General features: G+C 34.1%; 1 protein-coding gene across 1 annotated transcript in view; it reads right to left on the bottom strand.

Moving 5' to 3' along the window:
* Window positions 1-13,425, bottom strand: part of LOC144444417 (uncharacterized) — a 237,286-nt gene that overhangs the window by 12,597 nt on the left and 211,264 nt on the right. The window contains exons 92-94 of the mRNA XM_078133829.1: window positions 12,888-13,176; window positions 12,097-12,298; window positions 5,875-6,068 (exon numbers count right to left, since the gene is read on the bottom strand). Of these exons, the coding sequence (XP_077989955.1) occupies window positions 5,875-6,068; window positions 12,097-12,298; window positions 12,888-13,176 (685 nt within the window). The remainder of the gene's footprint in view (window positions 1-5,874; window positions 6,069-12,096; window positions 12,299-12,887; window positions 13,177-13,425) is intronic.

Genomic DNA, 13,425 nt, shown 5'->3' with positions numbered 1-13,425 from the left:
TGATAGTAGTCTAGCTATTAGTAAATATACACATGATAGTAGTCTAGCTATTAGTAAATATACACATGATAGTAGTCTAGCTATTAGTAAATATACACATGATAGTAGTCTAGCTATTAGTAAATATACACATGATAGTAGTGTAGCTATTAGTAAATATACACATGATAGTAGTCTAGCTATTAGTAAATATACACATGATAGTAGTCTAGCTATTAGTAAATATACACATGATAAGGTGTAGCTATTAGTAAATATACACATGATAGTAGTCTAGCTATTAGTAAACATACACATGATAGTAGTCTAGCTATTAGAAAATATACACATGATAGTAGTCTAGCTAGTAGTAAATACAACACATGATAGTAGTCTAGCTATTAGTAAATATACACATGAAAGTAGTCTAGCTATTAGTAAATATACGCATGATAGTAGTCTAGCTAGTAGTAAATACAACACATGATAGTAGTCTAGCTATTAGTAAATATACACATGATAGTAGTCTAGCTATTACTAAATGTACACATGGTAGTAGTCTAGCTATTAGTAAATATAACATGATAGTAGTCTAGCTAGTAGTAAATACAACACATGATAGTAGTCTAGCTATTAGTAAATATACACATGATAGTAGTCTAGCTATTAGTAAATATACACATGATAGTAGTCTAGCTATTAGTAAATATAACACATGATAGTAGTCTAGCTATTAGTAAATATACACATGATAGTAGTCTAGCTATTAGTAAATATACACATGATAGTAGTCTAGCTAGTAGTAAATACAACACATGATAGTAGTCTAGCTAGTAGTAAATATACACATGATAGTAGTCTAGCTATTAGTAAATATACGCATGATAGTAGTCTAGCTAGTAGTAAATATACACATGATAGTAGTCTAGCTAGTAGTAAATACAACACATGATAGTAGTCTAGCTATTAGTAAATATACACATGATAGTAGTCTAGCTAGTAGTAAATATACACATGATAGTAGTCTAGCTAGTAGTAAATACAACACATGATAGTAGTCTAGCTATCAGTAAATATACACATGATAGCAGTCTAGCTTATAGTAAACATACACATGATAGTAGTCTAGCTATTAGTAAATATACACATGATAGTAGTCTAGCTATTAGTAAATATACACATGATAGTAGTCTAGCTATTAGTAAACATACACATGATAGTAGTCTAGCTATTAGTAAATATACACATGATAGCAGTCTAGCTTATAGTAAACATACACATGATAGTAGTCTAGCTATTAGTAAATATACACATGATAGTAGTCTAGCTATTAGTAAATATACACATGATAGTAGTCTAGCTATTAGTAAATATACACATGATAGTAGTCTAGCTATCAGTAAATACAACACATGATAGTAGTCTAGCTAGTAGTAAATATACACATGATAGTAGTCTAGCTATTAGTAAATATACACATGATAGTAGTCTAGCTATTAGTAAATATACACATGATAGTAGTCTAGCTATTAGTAAATATACACATGATAGCAGTCTAGCTTATAGTAAACATACACATGATAGTAGTCTAGCTATTAGTAAATATACACATGATAGTAGTCTAGCTATTAGTAAATATACACATGATAGTAGTCTAGCTATTAGTAAACATACACATGATAGTAGTCTAGCTATTAGTAAATATACACATGATAGCAGTCTAGCTTATAGTAAACATACACATGATAGTAGTCTAGCTATTAGTAAATATACACATGATAGTAGTCTAGCTATTAGTAAATATACACATGATAGTAGTCTAGCTATTAGTAAATATACACATGATAGTAGTCTAGCTTATAGTAAACATACACATGATAGTAGTCTAGCTATTAGTAAACATACACATGATAGTAGTCTAGCTATTAGTAAATATACACATGATAGTAGTCTAGCTATTAGTAAATATACACATGATAGCAGTCTAGCTATTAGTAAATATAACACATGATAGTAGTCTAACTAGTAGTAAATATACACATGATAGTAGTCTAGCTATTAGTAAATATAACACATGATAGTAGTCTAGCTATTAGTAAATATACACATGATAGTAGTCTAGCTATTAGTAAATATACACATGATAGTAGTCTAGCTATTAGTAAATATACACATGATAGTAGTCTAGCTATTAGTAAATATAACACATGATAGTAGTCTAGCTATTAGTAAATATAACACATGATAGTAGTCTAGCTTATAGTAAACATACACATGATAGTAGTCTAGCTATTAGTAAATATACACATGATAGTAGTCTAGCTATTAGTAAATATAACACATGATAGTAGTCTAGCTATTAGTAAATATACACATGATAGTAGTCTAGCTAGTAGTAAATACAACACATGATAGTAGTCTAGCTATTAGTAAATATACACATGATAGTAGTCTAGCTATTAGTAAATATACACATGATAGTAGTCTAGCTAGTAGTAAATACAACACATGAAAGTAGTCTAGCTATCAGTAAATATACACATGATAGTAGTCTAGCTATTAGTAAATATACACATGAAAGTAGTCTAGCTAGTAGTAAATACAACACATGATAGTAGTCTAGCTATTAGTAAATATACACATGATAGTAGTCTAGCTATTAGTAAATATACACATGATAGTAGTCTAGCTATTAGTAAATATACACATGATAGTAGTCTAGCTATTAGTAAATATACACATGATAGTAGTCTAGCTATTAGTAAATACAACACATGATAGTAGTCTAGCTATTAGTAAATATACACATGATAGTAGTCTAGCTATTAGTAAATATACACATGATAGTAGTCTAGCTATTAGTAAATATAACACATGATAGTAGTCTAGCTAGTAGTAAATACAACACATGATAGTAGTCTAGCTATCAGTAAATATACACATGATAGTAGTCTAGCTATTAGTAAATATACACATGATAGTAGTCTAGCTAGTAGTAAATACAACACATGATAGTAGTCTAGCTATTAGTAAATATAACACATGATAGTAGTCTAGCTATCAGTAAACATACACATGATAGTAGTCTAGCTATTAGTAAATATACACATGATAGTAGTCTAGCTAGTAGTAAATACAACACATGATAGTAGTCTAGCTATTAGTAAATATACACATGATAGTAGTCTAGCTATTAGTAAATATAACACATGATAGTAGTCTAGCTATTAGTAAATATACACATGATAGTAGTCTAGCTATTAGTAAATATACACATGATAGTAGTCTAGCTAGTAGTAAATACAACACATGATAGTAGTCTAGCTATTAGTAAATATACACATGATAGTAGTCTAGCTATTAGTAAATATACACATGATAGTAGTCTAGCTATTAGTAAATATACACATGATAGTAGTCTAGCTAGTAGTAAATACAACACATGATAGTAGTCTAGCTATTAGTAAATATACACATGATAGTAGTCTAGCTATTAGTAAATATACACATGATAGTAGTCTAGCTATTAGTAAATATACACATGATAGTAGTCTAGCTATTAGTAAATACAACACATGATAGTAGTCTAGCTATTAGTAAATATACACATGATAGTAGTCTAGCTATTAGTAAATATACACATGATAGTAGTCTAGCTATTAGTAAATACAACACATGATAGTAGTCTAGCTAGTAGTAAACTAAACTGTCAGTGTGTCAACAGGTTAATCAAATATGTATACTAAACTGTCAGTGTGTCAACAGGTTAATCAAATATGTACACTAAACTGTCAGTGTGTCAACAGGTCAATCAAATATGTATACTAAACTGTCAGTGTGTCAACATGTCAATCAAATATGTATACTAAACTGTCAGTGTGTCAACAGGTCAATCAAATATGTACACTAAACTGTCAGTGTGTCAACAGGTCAATCAAATATGTATACTAAACTGTCAGTGTGTCAACAGGTCAATCAAATATGTATACTAAACTGTCAGTGTGTCAACAGGTCAATCAAATATATATACTAAACTGTCAGTGTGTCAACAGGTCAATCAAATATGTATACTAAACTGTCAGTGTCAACATGTCAATCAAATATGTATACTAAACTGTTAGTGTGTCAACAGGTCAATCAAATATGTATACTAAACTGTCAGTGTCAACAGGTCAATCAAATATGTATACTAAACTGTCAGTGTGTCAACAGGTCAATCAAATATGTATACTAAACTGTCAGTGTGTCAACATGTCAATCAAATATGTATACTAAACTGTCAGTGTGTCAACAGGTCAATCAAATATGTATACTAAACTGTCAGTGTCAACAGGTCAATCAAATATGTATACTAAACTGTCAGTGTCAACAGGTTAATCAAATATGTATACTAAACTGTCAGTGTCAACAGGTCAATCAAATATGTATACTAAACTGTCAGTGTGTCAACAGGTCAATCAAATATGTACACTACACTGTCAGTGTGTCAACATGTCAATCAAATATGTATACTAAACTGTCAGTGTGTCAACATGTCAATCAAATATGTATACTAAACTGTCAGTGTGTCAACAGGTCAATCAAATATGTATACTAAACTGTCAGTGTGTCAACATGTCAATCAAATATGTATACTAAACTGTCAGTGTGTCAACATGTCAATCAAATATGTATACTAAACTGTCAGTGTGTCAACAGGTCAATCAAATATGTATACTAAACTGTCAGTGTGTCAACAGGTCAATCAAATATGTATACTAAACTGTCAGTGTGTCAACAGGTCAATCAAATATGTATACTAAACTGTCAGTGTCAACAGGTTAATCAAATATGTATACTAAACTGTCAGTGTGTCAACAGGTCAATCAAATATGTATACTAAACTGTCAGTGTCAACAGGTCAATCAAATATGTATACTAAACTGTCAGTGTGTCAACAGGTCAATCAAATATGTATACTAAACTGTCAGTGTCAACAGGTTAATCAAATATGTACACTAAACTGTCAGTGTGTCAACAGGTTAATCAAATATGTATACTAAACTGTCAGTGTGTCAACAGGTCAATCAAATATGTATACTAAACTGTCAGTGTGTCAACAGGTCAATCAAATATGTATACTAAACTGTCAGTGTGTCAACAGGTCAATCAAATATGTATACTAAACTGTCAGTGTGTCAACAGGTCAATCAAATATGTATACTAAACTGTCAGTGTCAACAGGTTAATCAAATATGTATACTAAACTGTCAGTGTGTCAACAGGTCAATCAAATATGTATACTAAACTGTCAGTGTCAACAGGTCAATCAAATATGTATACTAAACTGTCAGTGTGTCAACAGGTCAATCAAATATGTATACTAAACTGTCAGTGTCAACAGGTTAATCAAATATGTATACTAAACTGTCAGTGTCAACAGGTTAATCAAATATGTATACTAAACTGTCAGTGTGTCAACAGGTTAATCAAATATGTATACTAAACTGTCAGTGTGTCAACAGGTCAATCAAATATGTATACTAAACTGTCAGTGTCAACAGGTTAATCAAATATGTACACTAAACTGTCAGTGTGTCAACAGGTTAATCAAATATGTATACTAAACTGTCAGTGTGTCAACAGGTTAATCTTTTATTGACTGAATTACCTCTTTGCACTCATCACTAAAGGTACTGTGTACACTGACTTGGTGTCCATATGTAAACAATCATGAATATGTAAATAAATGGTATACTTGTGGCATATCGATAGAGTTTGATTACTTAGGTGACCAAGTACAACAATATAAAACTTCTATGGCTTAAACATGATTGGCTATTTTTTAAAAGTACTGCAGCAGTGTTACACTACAAAGAAATGATAACATTGTAGACAAACTATCTTAGAACTAACCTGTGAGAGTAAACAATCAGATAAGACGGCCTTTTCTTGTCTAAGTGCTGTTATCAATGCAGTAGGGTTAACTAATCCACCAAGCCATACTGATGTGATTTCACCATGGGCACCTGCTGGTTGTTTGCTATTATGACTTGGGACTTTGCCTTCTTTTACCCACCGTTTTAATTGACTATGGCGTTGGCTCAGATCTAAAAACAAACAAACAAACACACAAACAAACAAACAAACAATAATAAGTATTATTAATTATATACTCTATTTGAAAAAAACTTGTTACAAATATCAAAGTCTATTAAAACTCTTGAGTCAGTATGTATATTGGTGAACACTAATATCTATCATTCCTCCAATAATTTTCTATGGTCAGCTGAAGAAAATACTAGTAGAATAAATGTACTTGTCACCTTAAATACACTTACTACCTTATGACCTGATTTGTCAATATGTGGTCATGTGCACGTGGTGTGTAGAGTTTTTGTGTTGTTGACTGCAAATGACATTTACTGGTCAGCAGATGCTGGTGCTGTTGCCTGTATGGGTAACATCACTAGTAGCTGTTGACTGATGACGTCATATGTGCATATGTACATGTTTTCAAAACAAACGACATTATGCGTCTTCTGTTGGCTCTGAGAGTCAATTGAGCATACAAACTTCATGTGGTTTTTTAAGAAATTTCTGGAGACAAACTTGCCATCCTTGTGCCAGAAAAGGATTCGGAATAAATACATTTGGTAATTAAGAAGTACAGTTTTCCATGTTCCTTTGTCACTGTTGTCATGTGTTAACTACATGTATGTATGGATCAATGTGTTGAGAGAGTGAGAATGTGGTAGGTGTGTTACAAAACACATGCTGACTGATTGTGCAACATCATATTTCAGTTTCCCTTGGGTCCATGGGTCACCACAAAACAGGCTGTTTCCCTCAAGGCTACACCCTTGGGAAAGTCTGTGTTGGGTAACCCACAGTCCCTTGGGGAACAGTCTGTGTTGGGTAACCCACAGTCCCTTGGGAAACAGTCTGTGTTGGGGTAACCCACAGTCCCTTGGGGAACAGTCTGTGTTGGGGTAACCCACAATCCCTTTGGGGAACAGTCTGTGTTGGGGTAACCCACAGTCCCTTGGGGAACAGTCTGTGTTGGGGTAACCCACAGTCCCTTGGGGAACAGTCTGTGTTGGGTAACCCACAATCCCTTGAGGAAATAAATAATGTGTGATGTTGACCTCTCTATCAGTCAACATGTTTGTAATGACTTCCAGTTGAAGGAAATAATAAGATCATATTCCTCTAAGTGTAATTTATGAAAAATTGAATATTTAAACTCATATTTCAAGCACAACAGAATCAATGGTACACATGTATATACAACTAACAGAAGATAAATCCTATATTTTCCATTTAAATGTGTCACTGAACAACTTGGTTTGTATGATGAATGTCACTGTATAGTATGTGTTCCTGGTTTTTATGATGAATGTCACTGTATAGTACGTGTTCCTGGTTTGTATGGTGAATGTCACTGTATAGTACGTGTTCCTGGTTTGTATGGTGAATGTCACTGTATAGTACGTGTTATTGGTTTGTATGGTGAATGTCACTGTATAGTACGTGTTATTGGTTTGTATGGTGAATGTCACTGTATAGTATGTGTTATTGGTTTGTATGGTGAATGTCACTGTATAGTATGTGTTATTGGTTTGTATGGTGAATGTCACTGTATAGTATGTGTTGATGGTTTGTATGGTGAATGTCACTGTATAGTATGTGTTATTGGTTTGTATGGTGAATGTCACTGTGTAGTATGTGTTGTTGGTTTGTATGGTGAATGTCACTGTATAGTATGTGTTGATGGTTTGTATGGTGAATGTCACTGTATAGTATGTGTTATTGGTTTGTATGGTGAATGTCACTGTGTAGTATGTGTTGTTGGTTTGTATGGTGAATGTCACTGTATAGTATGTGTTATTGGTTTGTATGGTGAATGTCACTGTATAGTATGTGTTGATGGTTTGTATGGTGAATGTCATTGTATAGTACGTGTTGTTGGTTTGTATGGTGAATGTCATTGTATAGTACGTGTTGTTGGTTTGTATGATGAATGTCACTGTATAGTACGTGTTGTTGGTTTGTATGGTGAATGTCATTGTATAGTACGTGTTGTTGGTTTGTATGGTGAATGTCACTGTATAGTATGTGTTGATGGTTTGTATGGTGAATGTCACTGTATAGTATGTGTTATTGGTTTGTATGGTGAATGTCACTGTATGTGTTGATGGTTTGTATGATGAATGTCATTGTATAGTACGTGTTGTTGGTTTGTATGGTGAATGTCATTGTATAGTACGTGTTGTTGGTTTGTATGATGAATGTCACTGTATAGTATGTGTTGTTGGTTTGTATGGTGAATGTCACTGTACAGTACGTGTTGTTGGTTTGTATGGTGAATGTCACTGTATAGTATGTGTTGTTGGTTTGTATGGTGAATGTCACTGTATAGTACGTGTTATTGGTTTGTATGGTGAATGTCACTGTATAGTACGTGTTGTTGGTTTGAATGGTGAATGTCACTGTATAGTATGTGTTATTGGTTTGTATGATGAATGTCATTGTATAGTATGTGTTATTGGTTTGTATGATGAATGTCACTGTATAGTACGTGTTCCTGGTTTGTATGGTGACTGTCACTGTATAGTACGTGTTATTGGTTTGTATGGTAAATGTCACTGTATAGTACGTGTTGTTGGTTTGAATGGTGAATGTCACTGTATAGTATGTGTTATTGGTTTGTATGGTAAATGTCACTGTATAGTATGTGTTATTGGTTTGTATGATGAATGTCACTGTATAGTACGTGTTCCTGGTTTGTATGATGAATGTCACTGTATAGTACATGTTGTTGGTTTGTATGGTGAATGTCACTGTATAGTACATGTTGTTGGTTTGTATGATGAATGTCACTGTATAGTATGTGTTGTTGGTTTGTATGGTGAATGTCACTGTATAGTACGTGTTCCTGGTTTGTATGGTGAATGTCATTGTATAGTATGTGTTGTTGGTTTGTATGATGAATGTCACTGTATAGTATGTGTTGTTGGTTTGTATGGTGAATGTCACTGTATAGTACATGTTGTTGGTTTGTATGGTAAATGTCACTGTATAGTATGTGTTATTGGTTTGTATGATGAATGTCACTGTACAGTACATGTTGTTGGTTTGTATGGTGAATGTCACTGTATAGTACGTGTTGTTGGTTTGTATGGTAAATGTCACTGTATAGTATGTGTTATTGGTTTGTATGGTGAATGTCACTGTATAGTATGTGTTATTGGTTTGTATGGTGAATGTCAATGTATAGTACGTGTTGTTGGTTTGTACATGTATGGTGAATGTCACTGTATAGTACATGTTGATGGTTTGTATGGTAAATGTCACGGTATAGTATGTGTTATTGGTTTGTATGGTGAATGTCACTGTATAGTATGTGTTATTGGTTTGTATGGTGAATGTCACTGTATAGCACATGTTGTTGGTTTGTATGGTGAATGTCACTGTATAGTATGTGTTATTGGTTTGTATGGTGAATGTCACTGTATGTGTTGATGGTTTGTATGGTGAATGTCACTGTATGTGCTGTTGGTTTGTATGATGAATGTCATGGTATAGAACGTGTTGTTGGTTTGTATGGTGAATGTCACTGTATGTGTTGTTGGTTTGTATGATGAATGTCACTGTATAGTATGTGTTGTTGGTTTGTATGGTGAATGTCACTGTATAGTACGTGTTGTTGGTTTGTATGGTGAATGTCATTGTATAGTACGTGTTGTTGGTTTGTATGATGAATGTCACTGTATAGTATGTGTTGTTGGTTTGTATGGTGAATGTCACTGTATAGTACGTGTTGTTGGTTTGTATGGTGAATGTCACTGTATAGTACGTGTTGTTGGTTTGTATGGTGAATGTCACTGTATAGTATGTGTTGTTGGCTTGAATGGTGAATGTCACTGTATAGTATGTGTTGTTGGTTTGTATGGTAAATGTCACTGTATAGTACATGTTGTTGGTTTGTATGATGAATGTCACTGTATAGTACATGTTGTTGGTTTGTATGGTGAATGTCACTGTATAGTACATGTTGTTGGTTTGTATGGTGAATGTCACTGTATAGTATGTGTTATTGGTTTGTATGATGAATGTCACTGTATAGTACATGTTGTTGGTTTGTATGGTGAATGTCACTGTATAGTACGTGTTGTTGGTTTGTATGGTGAATGTCACTGTATAGTACGTGTTTTGGTTTGAATGGTGAATGTCACTGTATAGTATGTGTTGTTGGTTTGTATGATGAATGTCACTGTATAGTACGTGTTCCTGGTTTGTATGATGAATGTCACTGTATAGTACATGTTGTTGGTTTGTATGATGAATGTCACTGTATAGTACATGTTGATGGTTTGTATGATGAATGTCACTGTATAGTACGTGTTCCTGGTTTGTATGGTGAATGTCACTGTACAGTGTACGTGTTGTTGATTTGTATGGTGAATGTCACTGTATAGTACATGTTGTTGGTTTGTATGATGAATGTCACTGTATAGTACGTGTTCCTGGTTTGTATGGTGAATGTCACTGTACAGTACATGTTGTTGGTTTGTATGGTGAATGTCACTGTATAGTATGTGTTATTGGTTTGTATGGTGAATGTCACTGTATAGTACGTGTTCCTGGTTTGTATGGTGAATGTCACTGTATAGTACATGTTGTTGGTTTGTATGGTGAATGTCACTGTATAGTACGTGTTCCTGGTTTGTATGGTGAATGTCACTGTATAGTACGTGTTCCTGGTTTGTATGGTAAATGTCACTGTATAGTACGTGTTATTGGTTTGTATGGTGAATGTCACTGTATAGCATGTGTTATTGGTTTGTATGGTGAATGTCACTGTATAGTACGTGTTGTTGGTTTGTATGGTGAATGTCACTGTATAGTATGTGTTATTGGTTTGTATGGTGAATGTCACTGTATAGTATGTGTTATTGGTTTGTATGGTGAATGTCACTGTATAGTACGTGTTGTTGGTTTGTATGGTGAATGTCACTGTATAGTACATGTTGTTGGTTTGTATGGTGAATGTCACTGTATGTGTTGTTGGTTTGTATGGTAAATGTCACTGTATAGTATGTGTTATTGGTTTGTATGGTAAATGTCACTGTATAGTATGTGTTGTTGGTTTGTATGATGAATGTCATGGTATAGAACGTGTTGTTGGTTTGTATGGTGAATGTCACTGTATGTGTTGTTGGTTTGTATGGTGAATGTCACTGTATAGTACGTGTTGTTGGTTTGTATGGTAAATGTCACTGTATAGTACATGTTGTTGGTTTGTATGATGAATGTCACTGTATAGTACGTGTTCCTGGTTTGTATGGTGAATGTCACTGTACAGTACATGTTGTTGGTTTGTATGGTGAATGTCACTGTACAGTACATGTTGTTGGTTTGTATGGTAAATGTCACTGTATAGTACGTGTTGTTGGTTTGTATGGTGAATGTCACTGTATAGTACGTGTTCCTGGTTTGTATGGTGAATGTCACTGTACAGTACATGTTGTTGGTTTGTATGATGAATGTCACTGTATAGTACGTGTTGTTGGTTTGTATGGTAAATGTTACTGTATAGTACGTGTTGTTGGTTTGTATGATGAATGTCACTGTATAGTACGTGTTGTTGGTTTGTATGGTGAATGTCACTGTATAGTACGTGTTCCTGGTTTGTATGATGAATGTATAGTGTGCGTGTTGCTGGTTTGTATGGTGAATGTAATTATATAGAAATTGGTCCAGTCATGTCTGAGTAATGGTTCTGCATGGATATGACAAAATTGTTAAAAAATGGCTGCCCGGTGGCCATATAGGATTGTATCATGACATAAATTGACATGCATATGTATGTAATACAACATTGTCCTTATACCAACTTTGAATAAGATCTGTTAAGGCATGTCTGTGTAATGGCTTTGGACATGGAAAAATTATAAACAAAATGGCTGTCTGGCGGCCATATTGCATTGTATCACAAAATAAACTGACATGCATATATATGTATGTCATAGTGTATTGTCCTTGTACCAAGTTTGAGAGAAATCGGTCCAGTTATTTCTGAGAAATGGCTCCAGATGCACAGACGGACGAACGGAGCCCAATCTAATAACCAACCTTTAAGCCATGTAGTTAGTGTATGTGTTGTTGGCTGACTCAGTGGATGAACCCATGATACTGGTACATATTCTTCTTGTAATGACCTTGTAGTGTCACTAAACTCTTCTGGTATAGCATATTGTCCACCAAGTAGATGTTTATCTAGTTCATACAATGACTGTCTGATATGACATAGCAATGCATTCAACCAATGACACTCCTACAATAGAAGATAACACAATAATGTAGAGAAGCTTAGTGGACCAGCTTTAGTTTTATGCATTTTTGCACACAAGCTAGGGAATTACAGTTGGGTTAGGTTAGGGATAGCACTAGGTTTGGACCAGTAAGACAGACCTGAATATTATTAGGTTAGGGATAGCACTAGGTTTATAGACAGACCTGAATAGTATTGTTATTATTTTCAAGAATGTTGAACAGTAGACTGCCTATTCAAAAGATAGTATTTGTATTCAAGTTAGGCTTTGTAGCATAACTAGCTGAATTAGTAGATACTGTTATTACATGTAAATAGCTAGGTAAACACCCCCTTCCCTCCCCTTTCAGTAAATAGCTAGGTACACACTCCCCTTCCAGTAAATAGCTAGGTAAACACCCCCCTCCCTCCCCTTCCAATAAATAAATTGGGACATATTCCCCTCCCCCTTCTTTGAGTAAATACATTGGCATGTATTCCCCTCCCTCCCTTTCCAGTAAATAGCTATGTACATATTCCCCTCCCCTCCAGTAAATAGCTATGTACATATTCCCCTCCCCTCCAGTGAATAGCTGGGTACATAGCACATTACCTGCAAGAGTACATAACCCAGTGTTTCTGGCATTTCTTCACTGATGACGGTAGCTAAGCTAACTACCGATGGTACATGGTAGGGGAAGGAATATCGTTGGTTGACAATTTGATCTGGTATCTCTCCTAATTCTAACATAGCTGGTAGTTGTTCTACAACAAGGTCCATAGCATGTTGTAATCGATATGTGTCCACTTCTTTCTTGATACTTAGTCTTATTCTGTGATCATGAGGTCCACAGTGTTGCAGTTCATATAGTTTGTCTAGATATTTCAAGAAGTCCATTCCACTGTAAATGATCATATAACAAAAGTGTTACCAAACACAAGTGTGTTATTATATATGTAGCAGTAAATACTAACACCAACAATGTACATGTAATAGTGGGTATTTGCTCTTCAGCACAATACTGAAAACATACTAGTTGTATTTACATTGCACCAATCAGAGAATCTCATTAGCGACAAGCACAAACAGAGGACAATAGCTAATTTTTTCATGCATATTCATCTTAAGGAGGGGCTTGTAGAAATAACCA

Source organism: Glandiceps talaboti, chromosome 13 (genome assembly GCF_964340395.1).
Source record: "Glandiceps talaboti chromosome 13, keGlaTala1.1, whole genome shotgun sequence".
NCBI lineage: Eukaryota > Metazoa > Hemichordata > Enteropneusta > Spengelidae > Glandiceps > Glandiceps talaboti.
Note: the sequence above shows the minus strand (reverse complement) of the source record. Positions and strands in the feature narration are given on the sequence as shown.